General features: G+C 52.7%; 1 pseudogene and 5 gene segments (V, D, J or C); all 6 read left to right on the top strand.

Annotated features, from left to right (window-relative positions):
* LOC128781375 (immunoglobulin lambda variable 5-39-like) overlaps nucleotides 1-18,899 on the top strand; it is a 591,472-nt gene that overhangs the window by 68,490 nt on the left and 504,083 nt on the right.
* The window catches only part of LOC112310504 (immunoglobulin lambda variable 5-45-like), a 715,836-nt gene that overhangs the window by 196,801 nt on the left and 500,136 nt on the right, over nucleotides 1-18,899 (top strand).
* LOC139441033 (probable non-functional immunoglobulin lambda variable 11-55) overlaps nucleotides 1-18,899 on the top strand; it is a 511,832-nt gene that overhangs the window by 7,577 nt on the left and 485,356 nt on the right.
* LOC112310413 (probable non-functional immunoglobulin lambda variable 5-48) lies at nucleotides 6,394-6,939 on the top strand. The segment is given in 2 exon segments: nucleotides 6,394-6,462; nucleotides 6,569-6,939. Coding segments are annotated over 2 exon segments (417 nt in total).
* Nucleotides 11,698-12,221, top strand: LOC128781335 (probable non-functional immunoglobulin lambda variable 11-55). The segment is given in 2 exon segments: nucleotides 11,698-11,784; nucleotides 11,863-12,221. Coding segments are annotated over 2 exon segments (390 nt in total).
* On the top strand, nucleotides 14,703-17,818 carry LOC123480379 (probable non-functional immunoglobulin lambda variable 5-48; annotated as a pseudogene).

Genomic DNA, 18,899 nt, shown 5'->3' with positions numbered 1-18,899 from the left:
GAAGGGCACCAGGAGGAGCGCCTTAGGAAGCGCAGGAGAGCTGAAGAGGCAGGCAGAGGCCAGGTTGCTGTGATGACTTCTGCTGAGAAGGAGAAGCGCAGTCATGGAAGGACCAGCAGAGGGGAGTGACATGAGTACATTGGTGTCTGCTCACTCCATTCCCAGCTGATGTGAGAATACAGTGAGCAGGGCAGGGACACAGGTCAGGGTCTGTCTGTCCCATCCTGGAGGAGAAGATAGTGGCCAGGTCTAGGGGAGTATAGGAAAGACGAAGACAATAGAGAAGACTCCAGATCGTTTCCTTGGGGAAAACGCTGGCCTGGGGCCTCGCGTGGAAGTTCAGTGTGGGTGTGTGGGTGGGTCTAGGACGGCTCTGCGTTCCTGGCTGGGATGTGGTTGGATGACTACGGTCGTATGCAAGAAGGGCACACATGTGTGAACCATGGGTTAAGGAAAGTGAATATATGTGTTTTCGTTTCTCTTCACAGACTTAACTTTTTGGAAATTAAAATGAATTGCTGAGCCACAAATAAATGTCATCGTGCTCCAGACAATCGGTGCTACAATAAGGCAGCAAGAAACTGTCGTGGCCACGGGCACCCTTGGTTTTCATGTGATCCGTGTGCGATCCCGTGAGGGGGTGTTTTCTGTGACGTATTTGGAGGGAAGCATTGAGGCTTCACAGGGGTACAGTATGCAGTTGTGAAGTTAGTACGTGAGAGTGGACATGACTGGAGAGAAAAGTGCATACACGTTTATATATTAAAATATATGTAATTCATATTAATAGCATTATTAGCACAGACATTAATTAGGCTAAAAAGCATGGGGAAGTAGCTGTGTTGATATTCTGTATGTGGGTGGAATGCGAGGCTGACACCCAGTAGGGTCCGGAGAAGGTGTGTTGAGTGAGTAAATCGGCATTGTGGGCAGTGAGGGAGGCTCCAACAGGGCCCCGGGGACGTCAGGGTCACCATACTCAGCACTCTTGTAGCAAGTTCAATGCTTCTGCACATCCCCAGGATCCAACCCCGTCCCGATGCACGCCTCACATGGTGCGAGAACCCCGTTCACCCTGCTGGACCGCTCAGGGCTGAGGGGACCTGGCTGTGTCCAGGAGGGAAGTACTGTGACCTTCTCCTGTGGGTGCTCTCGGGGGGGGGGGCGAGCAACAAGAAAGCACATCTCTCTTCCGAATGATTCCTGTCTCTTCCTGGAGACGTCCCCTGTGGCTGGTTGTCAGTGGACCCAGGCCCCATCGTGATGACGGGGCAATTGAAGAGGTTTGGGGTACTGGGATGACAAGGTGGGAAGTCAAGTATGAGGAGAGAAAGGGGAGCCGGTCACCCTGAAATAGAGGGTGTTTTGGGGTCTTCATGCCCTGGGCATGTCCGTTCTCTGAGTGGAGGACACGTTCGTTCTGAGGGCTCAGGCACCTAGATGATCCCAACAAGATCATTATCTAAACAGTAGGAGGAGCAGGAGGAAGACCTCATGCTGAGGAGGTCACCTCTTTGGAGGAAGGAGTGAGGCTGGGGACACCTGCAGCACATCGAGCAGCCCTGGGGGTTGAGAAATCCCTGCCCACCCTGCCCTGTGGGGCGGATGGTGTGCCAGGCAGGACTGAAGTCCAAGCCTCACTTTCTCTGGTAAGCTCCTGCCTCTCCATTCCAGTCCTAAGTGAGTCTGGACTCTGAAACAGCAGGGGGCGCTGTGGGCCCATCCCTGAGGGCCTGTGGGGTATCTCAGCTGGGAAACCAGGGCCCGATCCCAGTGCCCTCTGCTCTGTGCTCAATGGGGACCAGCAGCTGGACCTCCCCCAGAGGCTCAAGCCGCCCCCCCCCCCCCCGCCACTCAGCTTTCACCAATTTATCCCCAGGGACCCAGGAGGAGGAAACAATTTGCATGAAGGGTCCTCTCTGCCCATCCAGGAGGAGAGAAGATAAGAGACTTTGTGCCCTTCTGTCCCTCGTGGGCTCAGAAGCAGAGCGTGGGCACCTCCACCATGGCCTGGACCCCTCTCCTCCTTGCCCTCCTTGCTCACTGCTCAGGTGACTGACTGAGGGAAGCCGGAGTAGTGACTATGGGACACACCTGGGACACCTTTTCTCTTTGACTGAGACCAGGCTGAGAGGTATAACCGCAGTCTCACGTCTGTGTCTCCACTTTTCTGTTCCAGGGTCCTGGGCGCAGTCGGGTCTGACACAGGAAGCCTCGGTGTCAGGGTCTGCAGGACAGAAGGTCACCCTCACCTGCACTGGAAACAGCAACAATGTAGGAGCCTATGGTGCAGGCTGGTACCAACAGGTTCCTGGTGCCGCCCCCAGAGCTGTGATGCTCGGCAGTACTCGGCCCTCAGGGATCCCGGCTCGGTTCTCCGGCTCCAAGTCCGGCAACACGGCCTCTCTGACCATCACTGGCCTGCAGCCCGAGGACGAGGCTGATTATTACTGTTCAACGTGGGACTATAGCATCAGCAATGACACAGTGCTCCAGCCCCATGGGGAACTGAGACGAAAACCTGCCATCTTCCCGTGATCACCCCATGGGTGCCAGTGACAGATAAAGAGGGTGATGTGGCAGAGCATAGAGCTTCCGAGCCCAAGGGACTTCCTTTCTGGGCACAGTCCCCCTTTAAATTGTGACAGGTGATTCCTCCCAATTCTTTTCATGAGTTTTTTGAGATACAGGGTGCATGCCATACTTTCCACTGATAATGCCTACAAAGCAATAGTGTTTACCTATTTACAGAGAATTGATCGCGCAGCATAGGCCAGCCCTCTCCTGTGAGGACCATGAGACAGGAAGGGGCTGTGGAATCGGCCTGTGATGGGCACGCAGCCGAAGGAATCCTGGCGGCCACGGGAGCACTCAGCTCTGACTCACACTCTTGCCTCACATTTCATTCCCTGCACTTCTGGAGCTGTTGTTGCAGCCTGGTGTCCGGGTAGAGAGACACGGGCAGGCACAGCTCGGGGGCAAATTTGCATGAATTGGCCTATGCATCTCATGGACATGGGGTATCAGACCCTTGGAGATGGGTCTCCAACAATGAGGTCCAACAATGAGGCCTGAGCAGGCAGAGCGCTGGGGCTTCCCCATCTGACCCGGATCCCTCCGCTCCTCACCCTCCTCACTCACTGGAAAAGGAGTTTCAGGGGGGAAGAGAAGGATGTCTGTGGAGGACATTCACACTGCCCTTTACTAGTATCATCTGGGCACAAGAAGTGGGTTGTCTCCTTCATTCTACCACCCTCTGTCCCCAGGTCCAGCGTCCTCGGTTGGACAGCGCTAACCCTGCCGTCATGCATGTTGTCCAGGTCTCGGTGTGTGCGCGCACATGAGTGTGTCCGTGTGTAAAATGAGTGAGTAGCGATCTTTTCTAATAATAGGTCTAGGTCGGAAGGTACGATGACACAGTTCTACAGAATATGCGTGAAGCTTTTCCAGAGACTTAAACAGAGGCTCGCAGTCTGCCTCACTCACTGATCATAGAGAAAGCGGGGACTGACATTACAGAAAGACTATGATGTTTCAGAATTGTAGGACGTCATCATTTTTGAGCACAGATACAGAAATTTCTCCGCACACCGGTAGAACCCATGTGATATCCGCGGAGATTTACCGTGACCACCAGGGAAATCTTGGGCTGAGGCGAGGGGATTGGAGAAGTTTCTGGGGGATGGACACATGGATATTGGAGAGAGAGCAGATAGGAAGAAGTGCTGAGTCATATGTCCGATGCCCATGCAGGGAAAGGACCTCGCAGCGCTCAGCATTGGGTCTGTGACACGGTGCAGGAGAAAGAGATGATGTAACTGGACGTCACGAATGGACTCATTGATACTGCAGCCCTGGGTCCATGATGTGCTGACATCAGCACCGCCCTTCAGAGATGCACAGCCCAGCCCAAAGGAAAGCTCTTAACAGGGTGGGACAGCATCACCCTGGGCCACCAGGGGGCGCTGCGCTCTGCTGCCTACTGCATCATGATGGGCTTCTGGGTCCCCTGGGTTCTTCTTATGAAATTAGCAGTCCTCAGTTCAATGCTGGCTCCTCATTGCAACCCAGACTGGCCCGACTGGAAAGATCTGCTCTGAACAGCGGTGCCCCAAGAATACCTGAGACAGTTTCCAAAGGAGGCTCAGGGCTCCCTCCAGAGGTCAGGGCCCCGTGGACCCAGTGTGTTCCCGAGGAGACTCGCAGTAAAGGCTGCATCCCTGCGCTGCCAGGCTTTTGGATGACATGTCTTGCCACTCTGCTGTCTCTCGTTTCTTTCCATGACATATTTCCTAACGACTTACAGAAACTGATGTTGTGTATGTTTTCACACATTTTAATTACTTTCAATGATTTATTTTTATCTTGTTTTCCATCCTTTTCCTCATTTCAAAATGTTATACAGATAAGTATATCCATTCATCTCTACTGCCTCAAATGTGCATTTGACTGTTATGCACACACCATATTTTCGTAGGAATAGCTGTGCAGCTGTAAGTTAAGCATCACGAACAGGATGAGAAAAAAGACTCCATGACAATTTTATCAGTTGATTTATTGGCATGTAAGAAATGAAAATGGAACCACAGCTTTGTTTTGCACTGTGATGAAAACAAATATGAGGCATTATCTTCACCAAATACTGGCAAAATTTCATCTCCTCCCACCTTCCCCAACCTCCCAGGACTCCCTCCTTCCTGTCATTCCTTCTGCTCCACAAGAGACAGTGGGACACAGGTGGTTAAAATGCCCCGTGGTGCTCACGCCCACTAGTCTGGGCACCATGTGACTGTCTTGTTTTCTTTCTAATTATTGGGTGCATTTCCCCCAATTTTGTTAGATCTCCTGTTAGGATAAATCTCATAATTAATGACAACGCTGTTAGCTTTCTCCTCCCTATCTGAAGCTCTATTGAAGGTACTTTTACAATTAGAACTTCGCAGAGCAAAGGGGAGCTGCACCCAGGCCAGGCAGTACAGCTCCCACCTTGGTCCCCTGATGGGTGCACCTGGAGGGTTGACAGGGCTGTGTTGGTGGGAAACCCCTGACAAGCGTGGGTCCTCCCGGAGGTCCTGAAAGTATCAGGCACAGGCTGAGTTGCCTGGTTGTAGGATGGATGGGGGCACTTTTCCTTCACTGGCCTGACAGGCTCAGAGCCATCCCCTAGCATGGCCAATATTGGCTGCTCTGTGCCTGACAAGCTCTGCTGGTTTTTCCCTGCTGACCACCTGAGACCTGGGCCCACCACAAAGTCTGCAGGCACCGGGCGGGGGGCCACTCGCCTTGGTGAGCGCTCGGACGCGCGCTGAGTGGCTTCAGACGTAACCTGGGCTAGGAGATGGAGTCCAATCGATGTGTGAGCACCACCTGCTTCCACTCGCGGACTCACCGAGAACCTGCCTTGCAGAAGTCTTTCAGCGACTGAGTCTGCCAGGCAGGCAGCAGGCAAAGGCAGGTGGAGGCAGAGCTCAGGGTCCTCAGGCCTTTTGCTCACCTGCCACTGAGTGTACTGCCCATGGAAGCTGGCCTGGATGTTCAGGTTGGCCCTTCCCACACACTCCCAGGCCTTTCAAAAGCCATTGTTGTTGCCCATCTCTTCATCACATCGGATCTATGAAAACTGCGTGCAACACGGGACTTGAGATGTTTGCTGAACAGGCCTCCTCTGCATGTGCCCCTGAGTGTGTTCCCAGAAAATTCTCTGAGCAGCCCTTATGTTATGAGTCTTCAAACCAGGTGCGGGGCCCCCTCATCTATGACAGTGGACATGAAGGTCACTGTGCATTTACTTTTGCAATATCATCATGGGGGGTGAATCCAAATTAATTTGTCATTTCCATACAAGTTTGCAACTCCCACAGTTGTGGATACCTGGGAGTGAGATGCACCAGTAACCAGTACAGTGTATCAGAGTCGCGGTATCTGAGAACCAGACCCTGGATGTGTGAATAGAGGCAGTGACCTGCTGAGCTGCAGAAACCAGCTGGGCTCTCAGGGTTTGTTCCAGGGAGACATGTGTGCCCTGTGACCAGCAGGGGACGCTAGGGGCTGCCCTGTTGAGCCTACTCAGCTGCTCATTAAGGACCATTTTTAATAGGAGCCTGGGCCTGGGGGCTGGCCTCAGTGCTTAATGATGGGGACTTAGCAGCTGTGTCTTCTCTCGTCTTCTATGGTTTTCAGAGCTGTGTTGTCTCAGCAAGTTCTTCCCCAGCAGGGCTCACTCAAGGGGTGAAGCCAACCTCTATCCTCTTCAGTCTGGGTGTGAGCTGAGCTCCAGCTCCAGGGCTGAGGGAGGGGCTGGGCATTCCCTGGATGGACACACATTTGCATGGACGGCCCCTCCCCTGGCAGAGGGTGGGGAGAAAAGGAGGCCTGGGCAGCCCAGCCCCACTGTGGGCTCAGGGTCTGTGTGCACCATGGCCTGGACCCCTCTCCTCCTCGTGCTCCTCTCTCACTGCACAGGTAGGGACAGGACTTTGGAAACCACAGCACCCCTCAACATTACTCAGAAATCAGAGACCTTAACATGGGTTCATGCCTCTTCACCTATGAGTCTTTGTGTTTGCAGGTTCCCTCTCCCAGCCTGTGCTGACTCAGCCGCCCTCCCTCTCTGCATCTCCTGGAGCATCAGCCAGACTCACCTGCACCCTCAGCAGTGGCTTCAGTGTAGGCAGCTACACCATACGCTGGTACCAGCAGAAACCGGGGAGCCCTCCCCGGTATCTGCTGTCCTACAAGTCAGACTCAGACAAGCACCAGGGCTCCGGGGTCCCCAGCCGCTTCTCTGGATCCAAAGACACCTCGGCCAACGCAGGGCTGCTGACCATCTCTGGGCTGCAGCCCGAGGACGAGGCCAACTATTACTGTATGATATGGCACAGTGGTGCTCCTCACAGTGACACACACAGATGGGGAAGTGGGACAAAAACCTCAGCCTAGCAGAGTTTTTGTTCAAGATGGTGGAACATTTGAAAATAATTTGTGTGTGTGTAAACTATACTCAGAAGTACCTACTGGCTTATAATTGGTCTACTCCTAGTTTTCCATCCCTCATGTGGAGTCTCAGGAACATGGAGGCCAAACTGAACACTAAGTGGCCACGGTGACACTGCAGAGCTGCCTGGTGTTCACTGTGGGGGACCCGAGCCTGCCGAGCTACCCTTGACCTCTGGAAATAAGACAACGGAGACTTTTCTATGTTTAGTGTTTGTTGTGATCCGGGGACATCCTGGCAGGTGACAGTCTTCACAGAGTACACTCTGCAGTGCCAGGCTCCAAGCAGAAATGTGTCCTCCCTTTCAGGCCCATCAGTTCAGAGTCCCCATGGCGCACAGTGTCCCAGCGACCAGGCACCAAGCTGTGCGATGCTGTGTGAGGATGCAGGACACAGCCTGCCTGGACCCCTGGCTGGGTCCTGAGCCTTTGGTTGTGAAGTCAGGGAGAGGAGGGTCTGTCAAAGGAAAATTCGAGGCCTGGGCCAAACCCTTCTTTGTGGGACATGAGACAGTGGGCAGATGACCCACAGTTGCTAGAAAAATGCTGAGCCCGCCCAAGGGAAAGTGGGTGACGTGGATCCATGGATGAATGTCCCTATGGCTGACACCACTCAGGAGCACGGGGACTCCTGCGAGTGGGATCCCTGAGCAGCTTCCCTGAGCCCACTGACACCGACTGGGCTCTCCTCTCCTCTCCTCTCACACCTCACTGGAGCTTTCCCAGATCCCGGCTGTGGGTGGGATATGGGATATCAGGAGCAAGAATTTCCCAATATTGGCCTATTTCACTTACCCTTTCATGCTGTTGATGAGCCCAGATGTGAGGCTTCCTTTTCCTGCACAAGGAGCAACAGAGGCATTGGGGGTTACCATGGAAATGGTGCCGAGGGCTCCCAGGCAGGGTCCCTACCTTGTGAGCTAAGACAGAGGTGATCGATCCTCAGGGGTTCGTCCCTCTTTGCCTTCTGGTGTTGCGTACGGCCCCCGGACCAGCTGTGGGCTGCAGCCTGATGAGGAGCCAGGTGCTCACTGTCACGCAGCTCAGGACAACGGCCTGCCACCCCAGGGCTGCAGTTCCACAGAGAAGTGAGGTAAATCTGCTGTCCACTCCGCACCCTGTCTCATCAGGGCTGTGTCCCTGAGTCTGTCCTGTACTTGCCAGGGTTATGGCTTCAGCTGTCATGAGTGCTCTGACACCAGCGGTCACAGGTTCTCACCTTCGTCTGTTGTTGGCACTCAGTAAATGTCTCTTTCCTTCCTGGTACCCAGCGCAAACAGAATCACTGAGGCAACCCATCTATTTGGAGACAGCCGGGCAAGGACTGTGTCAGTCCAAAGCTCTGGGGCGGCTCCACCACGGCCCGGACTCCTCTCTTTACCTTTTCAGTCAATGAACCAACACTTTACTTTAGGGGACAGGGGAATGTTATTAGGGGAAGGGGACATTTGCTGCTACTACTCTCTGGGCATGGGTGGTTGTCGTTCAACTTTTTGCCACCTTCTAACTGTCCTCCCAGGGTCCTTGGGCAGATGCTTCTGGCTTTGCCATCCACAGTGTCTAGGACTTTGTTTTTTTTGAAAAACAAAAACATATAATAATATAGAGGGCAGGTAGCCTCAACATATTTTCTCATCTTACTAATTAAAGAACCTAAGAGGAACAGAATGAGATGTGACAATTAGAAGCCAATATCATTTGTGATCAGAGCTGATAGTTGCACAAGTGATAAAGTACCTCTTCCCTGTAATGGGCCTGGGAGGCAGGAAGAGGCCCCAAGGACACCACCCTCCAGCCCAGGAGCCTGAGGAGCCCGAGTCCTGTGAGCGTCCCCACCATGGCCTGGAAGGTGCTCCTGCTTGGGCTCCTCGCTTACAGCTCGGGTCAGAGGAAGGGGCTCTGCGTTTTGGGGGTGGAAGGTGAATAAAAGCGGGATCAGAGGTGCACCTTTTCACCTAATACCATCCCTGCCTCTCTGCTGTTGGTTTTAGGTGTGGATACTCAGACTGTGGTGACCCAGGAGCCGTCACTGTTCGTGTCTCCAGGAGGGACAGTCCACTCACCTGTAGCTCTAGCTCTGGGTCAGTCTCGAGTGGTAACTACCCCAGATGGTTCCAGCAGACCCCAGGAAAGGTTCCCCGCACGCTCATCTACCACACAAACACCCGGCCCTCTGGAGTCCCTGAGTGCTTCTCCGGATCCACCTCTGGGAACAAAGCCACCCTAACCATCAGGGGGGCCCAGCCTGAGGACGAGGCCGACTATTACTGTGCTCTGTACACGGGTGCTAGTGTTGGCACTTACACAGTGATGTGAACCCGTGGGGAAGTGCACCCAAAACCTCCACATAATTCAGGAGGGCTGAACCATTAGAGGCAGAAGAAAGGGCAGAGGGTGGGAATGGTCAGCGGGGAATGGGACTGGCTCCTTGGTCCTGTTTTCTCTCCAGTGCTCAGCACCACGTGCCTCCTCCAGTCTCCCAGGGTGTGTCCATCTCCCCGTGTGACTCCGTTAAGGCTGGGTTTTCTCTCTCCTCTTCTTTCTAGGGTGATGCTGGAGAGGACCTGGTCCCCAAAATGTATTAACCAACAGCGAGTCACAGGTCCCTCTACTCTCTGGAAGTCTCTTCTGTTTAAAGGGTCGTAACAGGTTTTCTCTTATTGATTTGACGCTCAAACCACACACATATGCCGTTTCCCACTCAAGTGGGAGCCTTCCCCTTGGGCGGGCTGGAAATGCAGTTCCCCAGACTAACCCACAGAGACAGACACCGTGTTTGGTGGGAGAATTGCGGTTCTACAAGCTACAGGTGTATCACTACATGACTTCCCTTAAGGCTGTAGCACTGGGCCATGAAGGGGGAAACATGTGATATTATGATTTACCTTATTTGCCTCATCTTCCTAAATATCTGATCGGGGAAATTTCAGGTTGAGTCAATCCAAATAAATATAAGAAAGAAAAGCATGACATACACTATGTTAGCAATGTATATAGAATAGTTGTCTGTATGCTTGCTTTCTGTAATGGTTATTGCCCAGTTGGATTTCTGGATTCGCTGTGAATACAGAGAAATGTGCAGCCTTTCTGCACAGGGACCTATCACACAAATTACCTCTTTCCTAAGGTGCCTTTCCTCTGAGCCAACCTGCCTGCCAGCCCTGTGTGGCTGCCCTCTGAGCCAGCCCTTTAAAGGGTTCCTGGAATTCTATGTCAGGCAATAACATTGAGACTTCCCACCTCCAATCACAGCAGCTCTACTCTGACCAGTCAGGGCAGTGCCTTTTGGGCCAATAAAACCACAAGGATTTGGCACCCTCATTTGCATGAGGATGGACCTATCAGGGACCAGGGATCAGAGTCCCCTGCTGTTGAGATGAGCTGGGCTCCTTGTGGCTCAGAGAAGCCAAAGTGGTCTCCCCAGAGCAGAGTGAAGCCGATGAGTGCAGAGTGGAGCAAACCAGGGCGGCACGAAGAAGGGAACATACAGGAAGAGAGCAGAGCCATGTAGCCAGAGTGGCCTGGCCACCTGGTCCAGAGCTGATCTGCACCCCACGGTTTCCACAGCTCTGCTGCATCACAGTTGGGCTGTTCCACAGCAGCGCTGTTTCCACAGCCATGCTGTATCGCTGTGGTTGCTACTGAATAAAGTTTCCTTCTTGACCCCACCCCAGACTGGGATCCTTGTTGGCATCGAATTGGTCCTCAGGAACATGGGTTGACAGGAATGAAGGAGGGAAGAGGGGAAGGGACTTCAAGAAAACCCAACCCTGTCCCACTAGCCCTGTGTTCTGCTTAATTCCTAGCACTAACATTCTCCTTGACAGTCACCAGGGGGCGCTGTGGATCTTCTCAGAGCTGCAAGGCCTGAAACAAGTGCAATGATTCTAACTGATGGGCCCGGACTCATGCTCACTGGCAATCAGAGGAGACCGCAGGTGCTTCCTCTCAAGAGACAGACTCAGAGCTCACAGCCACCGCAGCCTCCTCCTGACAGTGGAGCTACAAACTGGGCAGAGGACCCAGAATTGGGGGTATACCTCTGTAGCCCCCTCCACCCTCCTCTTCCAGGGTCCTCCTGCTGCAGTGATCCAGGCTCTGGCCTGGCCCCAGTCCCATATCCACTCTGCTCTCTGTTCCCCTCATGTGACTTCACTCTACAGCAGTCCTCAGGCTCTCCTCGTTCAGGAGTATTGTGTGCCCGAATACACGATGGCCACACCAGGCCTGAGCCTGCATCATCTCCTGTAAGGATGACTCTTGTCCCCTGTAGCCATGACCCTTAAGTGTTGGAAACACAGGAGTAAAGGAGGCAAGTGAAGTCTAGATGTTGGATCATCTTGAAAGAAGAGCAGTTTGCCTGGGGACCAGCAGAGGGCGCCACGAGGCCGTCTCTGTAAAACAGGAGCTCCTGGCTAGGCAGCCCTCTAGTGACAGGAGCCCTCAGCCCTGGGCCCTTTGATTCCTGTGAGTACAGGCCATGGCCTGTCTCAGCTCCCTGGACGTGGCCCTCTGTGTGGTCCCAGAACTACTTGCTCCCAGCCATACCCAGGAGGAACCAAGTACGTTAGACTGGCCTCCCCCAGCAAGGGCTCCAGACCCTGTGGGTGAACCTGGGAAAAACACAAAGGATGGGGACTCATTTGCATGAGCAGCCCCTCCTCTATGGAGCCCCCTGGGAGGGGATAAGAGAGGCCTGGTCAGCCCAGCCCCAGCTGTGAGGACTGAGGAGCAGCCTGCTCACCATGGCCTGGGCCCCCGTGCTCCTGGTGTTCCTCTGTCACTGCACAGGTAGGTATGGGCCCCAGAGACCCACAGCACCTGCACCCTGACCCTTGTGTTCACTCCCACGTGTCTGTGTGTCTGCAGGTTCCCTCTCCCAGCCTGTGCTGACTCAGCCTCCTTCCCTGTCTGAATCTCCGGGAGCAACAGCCAGACTCACCTGCACCCTCAGCAGAGACCTCAGCGTTGGTGGTAAAAACATGTACTGGTACCAGCAGAAGCCAGGGAGTGCTCCCCGGTTGTTCCTGTACTACTACTCAGACTCAGACAAGCAGCTGGGGCCTGGGGTCCCCAGTCGAGTCTCTGGATCCAAAGACGCCTCAAGCAACGCAGCGCATTTGCTCATCTCGGGGCTGCAGCCCGAGGACGAGGCCGACTATTATTGTCAGGTGTATGAAAGCAGCGCTTTCCACCGTGACAGAGACACATGAGGAAGTGTGACAAAAACCCAGGGCCTCAATGTTTCCAGCTTCAGAAACATTCAGTAGGCAGCAAACAACTTACTGATAATAACAGTAGACTTAAGCCCCAGGGTGTCTGGTGTAAATGACGTCACACTATAGCCCCTTCCCACTTTATATAAAATGGTCACGATGACCCTTACACATTAAACTAACTAAAATGTATACTGATGGAATAAAAACAATGACAGTCCCAAGTGGGCAGAATGACAACACATTTTCAGTAGTAAAGGCCCGGGAAAAGAAGGTGAAATCCATCACCTGGCCATCCTGTAGGGTAGGGTTTCTCAGGGAAGATCGCGCAAGCCAGAGCGTGTGTGTGAGTGTGAGTGTGAGTGTGTGAGCCTGTCTGGCAGAGACTGACCGGATGATTGTCACAGCCCCCGAGCTTGGCCTTGTTTCTCCAAAGGGAAAGCTAACCGCAGAGAGAAACCTCCTGACCTGTCTTTACTGCACGAAGAACCTGACCTCATCAGAGATCGGCATCGTCAGCCCCCGGGGTCCAGCCCCGGGGGCTGGTGTGAGACGTACTGTTCTGTGAGTACTTGTAAGGAAAATAAAATGACATCATTCAGTCAAACTTAATGAAAAGGCAATTGATAAACTGAGGAAATATATATGCAAACCACATCTGCAATAGAGGCTTCTATCACTAGTATACAAAGAACTCCTACAATTCAAAATTAGAAGGCAATTGAATTAAATTTAGGCAGACACCTCAACAAGGATGGTCTATGATGGCAAGTTAGAACATGGCATTATGTTCGGCGTCATCACAGGATATGGAGATAGAAATTAAAACAAGAATATCACTGAACATACAGCAGAATGGGTGCAAGTAAGATGCCGCCCCGGGCCAGCTTTGGAGAGTGGGCGGCCCAATACCTCTTGAACACTTGTGGGGGAGTGTGCAGTCGAAAAACTGCTTTGGAAAATAGCTGGAAAGTTTTTAATGAGGTTGAATGTACGCCTACCCTGTGACTCAGCTATTGTTATTTACCCTTGAAAAAGGGAGTGCACACCCATGCAAAGACATGTCCACAGGGATGCACAGCGACTCTATTCATTTATAATGTATCTGATTTGTACACCAAATTTATATTCATTAATTAATATTAAACATTTATATCATGGATACTTCCATTGCATCACACAAGTGTAAGTTGATGACTAACTGATTTATAATGTAAATAATACTTTATGCACAATTGCCCCAATGCGGAAACAACCCGCAGGCCTGTGAGGCAGCGAATGGACCAGCACACTTCGGCACAGCTGTGCAATGGGATGCTCTTTGGCAAGGAACGATCGGTGTGTACATGCAAACCATGCCAGACCTCAAAGAACGCTTAATGAGGGAAACGAGAAAAACTGGGAAAATAAGATTCCATTTCTGTACAAAGCTATGAAATGCAAATGATAAAAGGAAGACCGGAGACTGATTAGAGACTGGGAAAGGGGTGGTATGACACAGAGACTTCTAAAAGGACATGTGGACATTTTGGGGGGTGGCAGATATATTTATTATCTTGATTGTGGTGATGTATTCCCAGATATACACACATTAGAGGAGTTAGCACATAACACATTTAGTTGTGGGCCATTGACCGTAGGAAAACCTCATCAAAGTTGCCCTAATTACACCTCTGACCCTTCCCAATGACCGAGAAAGCTCTCTGCAATCTGGCTACATTGCTGCTCCTGGCCCCGCGGCCTTCATGCCACCAGGCCCGTGCCATGGGCGCCTGTGCGGTCTGTCACCTGTTCCACAAAAGGACTCTGTTTCACGTTGCTGAGTGTCTGCAGATTCTGCCGAACGGTTAAGAACCCTCACGTCTTCTTGGAATATCGGGCCCTTTGCTTGTGCACCAGCCAGACCCTCACTGGCCATTCAGACCCAGATCGCCAATGGCCTCCTCCCTGTGTCTACTCAGGGCTTTGCCCCCACAGCCCTCTGCATGCTCACCTCCTCCAGGTAGGCCTCGGACAGTGGTCACGTGCCCGCCTTGCTTCCTCGCAGTAGCCTAGGAACTCGCTCCAGGGGATGGGCTGTTTATTAATGTCAGTTACCTAGGGACACGGCAGCAGTTGTGGCCCATGGATGCTGCAAGAATGACAGTGACCCTGCCATCAGGTCTACATCTCTGACATCATCTCCGTACACAGACTAAAGTTGGAAAGGTGGGCAACAGGGGGCACAGTGGGCCATCCCCAGGGCCCATGGGCGCTCGCTGCCTGCTGTGCAATCTCCCCAGCTCCCCAGGGCTGAGGCCTTGGTGCCTGTTTGCTGGTGGGGACTCAGCAGCTGCATCTCGGGGCTGGGCACAGTCTCCTGCCCACTGGTCTGTGGAGGGTCGCAGCAGCTGCTTCCTCCCAAGGGCCTCCCATGGGGAAACTCGGAGACTCACCCTAAGACTCTGGTCTGTCTACAGCAACAAACTCAGACTTCAGGGATGAGGTGAGGGTGGTGCAGGTTCTCCAGGAAGGGAAACAAATTTGTGTGAGCAGCCCCTCCTCTCAAGGCCCTCGAGGAAGATAAAAGAAGCTGGGACAACGGAGCACCAGCTCCGGGCATCCAGCACGGCTGTGCGCACCATGGCCTTGGCTCCGCTCCTCCTCGTGCTCCTCTCTCACTGCACAGGTAGGGACAGGCCTCAAGGACACAGAGCACCTGCACCCTGACCCTTCTCTTCCCGCTGATGTCTCTGTGTTTGCAGGTTCCCTCTCCCAGCCTGTGCCGACTTAGCCGCCCTCCCTCTCTGCATTTCCTGGATCATCAGCCAGACTCACCTGCACCCTCAGCAGTGGCTTCAGTGTTGGCAGCTACCACATATACTGGTACCAGCAGAAGCCAGGGAGCCCTCCCCGGTATCTGCTGAGGTTCTACTCAGACTCCAACAAGCACCAGGGCTCTGAGGTCCCCAGCCGCTTCTCTGGATCCAAAGATGCCTCGGCCAATGCAGGGCTCCTGACCATCTCTGGGCTGCAGCCCGAGGACGAGGCCGACTATCACTGTGCTGTGTGGGACAGCAGCAGTAGTACTTACACGGTGCTCCAGAGTCACGGGGAAGTGAGATTGAAACCCTTGCCCTGCTCTTTCTGCCTGGGGCTGCCACCCTGATCTGCCTGGGACCAAGTCTAACTCAGGGTGGCACTTGTCACTTTTCAGTTTGGCAACTGTTTTCTTAAGACCCATGGATTTGCGATTTTTTACTTATTGTCCTTAGTTAAATATTTTCTTTCTCCTTTGTTAATATCTTTTCAGCCTGCTCAAGTCTACACTGGCATAAATCTGATCTCAGGGCTGCTTAACCCTCCAGGGGCATCATAGACAAGGAAGGAGGTGGTTGAACCCTCCTGTGCCCAGCTGAGGTCCAGGCCTGGAGTAGAGGTGCGGGCGGGTCAGAGGGTCCAGTGTGTCCCAGGCCCACTTCCCAGGAAACTGCTCCAAGAGGGAGCTTAGTTCCATCTGCCTGTGCCCATTGTGGCCCATTTCTGGGACCTGTTCTCTCCTCCTGGGGCTCAGGGGAAGTGGGTTACTCTGGCTCCAGGGATGCTGAGCATACAGAGTCCTCTCCGCATTCAAATATGATTGTGTATGACCTCTCCGTGCCCACCAGGATGTCAGCAAAAGGTTCCCTCAGGCCCTGGCCGAGAGGCTCAGATGGTCAGAGTGTCATCCTGTGCACAGGGAAGCTTGCAGGTTTCATTCCTGGTCAGCGCACATGCTAGGTTGTGAGTTTGACCATATAGGAGGCAACCAGTTAGTTTGTTTCTCACGTCAATGTCTCTCTCTCTCTTTCTCTGTCTCTTTCACGTTCTGTCTCTCCCATCCTCTCTCTCTCTTTCTCCAACCCCCTTCCTCTGTCTCTCATATCAATAAACTCGCTCAGGTGAGGATTTACAATAAGGGGGCTCCACCATCCCTGAGGCAAGATCTGTAATCTCCACCTTTCTCTTCTTCCCCTGTGAGAAGGGTCATGCCCTGATGTCTGCGAGGCTGGAGACATGCAGAGTTTGGGGACACTCAGCTGGATGACACACATCCGATGAAACATTTGAATGAGGACCAGATGTGTGGGGGAGTTATGTCCATGGTAATGGGTCAGGAAGACCACTCTGGCACACTCCACCCATGGCGTGGGGTGCTCCTGTCTTCACTGTTCTCTCTGCACAGGTGCGCGGCTGAGAGGTTCCTGGACATGGCCCCTCAGGAGCACATCCCTGTTCCTCCTTCCTGTCCCCTAGGACAGGTTTGGCCATTTGTGTGGCTTCAGATCCTACTTGTGTAAAACGACTCTCTATTGGGGGCTCAAATGTCTCTCTCAGTGTGGCCTGACCTGAGCTGGCCAGAAATGTCATCTGTGCCTCCCCCAGGGAAAATCACTCTCTCGAGTCTCCAGGTGCCATGCACACAGATTTAAGTCACAGCCCTGCATCTCCCCTGAGCTGCTGCTGACTCTCCTCCATCAGGTCTCCCTACACCACCTCTCACCTATGTCATTTATTGCAGACAGGGCCTCTCGGGGGTCGAGAGCGGTGCTTCTTCAGGAGCAGGACCCCAAATCCATCCAGCTGCCCCTGGCTGCGACCATATCTGCTACTCATAAGGCTTAGGAGAGCATAGAAAGGCTATGATTCTGCCGAGCCCTCTGTAAATGTCTCCAATAAAGCCTGATTGGGGGACACCACAGGACATTAGGGTGTTTGCATTTGCAGGTGGAGCCAAATGAAGATGATCGTCCCTCCTGAATCTGAGTTCAGGACACTTGGACCAGCTGAGCTTCACTTGCTTCTCTTGGGAACATTATGTATGGCAGCAACTGACACGGATCGCGTGGTGATGAGCTTGTGTCCATATCACAGGACTGCGGCCCCCTTAGTAACGCTGGGAGTCACTGGATAAAGAGCAGATTTGATCTGTTTACTGCTCCAAATGATTAGAAACACCTTTTGGGTTTGAAATTATAAAAACAGTGACAAAATCCTCTCCTGCCTGCCACAGCTCTCCCGGCTGGAGCAGTGAACGGCTCAGGGGATCCCGAGGGAGTGTGGGGTGAAGCAGGTGTAGCAGATCTTGACCAAAAGCCCCAACACTGCCCTCAGAGTGGCTTTTAACTGGTGGTGACTCTGTGTGACATACACACTTGGAAGGGTAGTCAGAGCTTTAAAAAACATGACCCCGTCATGGGCACCAATTAGCAAAGCCCAAGGAAGGAGAGAGTCTTAGAAGAAGGACGGGGGTGGGATTCGGGGAGTGACACCCCCTTGTCAGGTGGGTCCAGAGCCTGTCACACGGGCCACTCTGAGCCTCCATGAGCCAGAGGTCTGCGTGCACGTTTAGGATCCACCTCCTTTCATTTTAATCGTTAAGGTTCTCCCTCAAGTGAAGAGAGGAATTCCATTTGAATAACTTGACATTGTTGTGGAATCTGATTCCAGAAACTCAGGGCTTTGCAAAGATCCCACAGCTGCATTCTGGAGAAGACAGAACAGTCTGTTCTCTTTCCCGTGTGAACAACTATTCCAGGACCCCTAACCAGTGAGGTCCAGAGTGATGAGTAAAACAGTTCAATCATGGATCTCCTCCTTCATTCCTGGGGTGGTGGTGGGGTGGCAGGGGGGTCTGGTCATAAGACCTGGAGAGATTGTAACGAGGATCCTGCAGGGGGCGCTGTGGGGCTGTCCCAAGGAGCAGAAGGGTCTGAACTCTTCATTCAGGGAAAATATACGTGGATGCTCCAGGGATGTGATAAAAATAAATTTTTACCTGAAGGATATTTAAATCTCTTCATAATTAAAACCAAAACCAAAAATATGCCAATTGTGTACTTCGAGTTCTGTATCTGCTTCTTCCTGGTCACAGAAGGTGTGCTATGGGAGAAAACTTAAGTGAAATACCAGCACCCACATGACATGGTGCTTGTGTAGGTTTGCGTTGAAGTGGGTGAGGCATTGGGCCAAATAGACCCGATCAATGTGACTGGTGTCGAATCTGGGATTTTCAGAATAAGTAGGAGGGAGAAGGAGGTATGGGCAAGCAGCATAATATTGTAACAACAGGCAAGAACGCAAAGAAGCAGGTGTTGGTCATGCAAATAAATGGGGGAAGTTCCCTTTGGGCCATGCATGGGTTTCTGGAGTGAGGAAGGGCACCAGGAGGAGCGCCTTAGGAAGCACAGGAGGGCTGAAGAGGCAGGCAGAGGCCAGGTAGCTGTGATGACTTCTGCTGAGAAGGAGAAGCGCAGTCATGGAAGGACCAGCAGAGGGGAGTGACATGAGTACATTGGCGTCTGCTGACTCCGTTCCCAGCTGATGTGAGAATACAGTGAGCAGGGCAGGGACACAGATCAGGGTCTGTCTGTCCCATCCTGGAGGAGAAGATAGTGGCCAGGTCTAGGGGAGTATAGGAAAGACGAAGACAATAGAGAAGACTCCAGATTGTTTCCTTGGGAAAAACGCTGGCCTGGGGCCTCGCGTGGAAGTTCAGTGTGGGTGTGTGGGTGGGTCTAGGACGGCTCCGCGTTCCTGGCTGGGATGTGGTTGGATGACCATGGTCGTATGCAAGAAGGGCACACATGTGTGAACCATGGGTTAAGGAAAGTGAATACATGTGTTTTCGTTTCTCTTCACAGACTTAACTTTTTGGAAATTTTAAAATGA

Source organism: Desmodus rotundus, chromosome 7, assembly GCF_022682495.2.
Source record: "Desmodus rotundus isolate HL8 chromosome 7, HLdesRot8A.1, whole genome shotgun sequence".
Lineage (NCBI taxonomy): Eukaryota > Metazoa > Chordata > Mammalia > Chiroptera > Phyllostomidae > Desmodus > Desmodus rotundus.
This window is presented reverse-complemented; position numbering and strand designations above follow the sequence as displayed.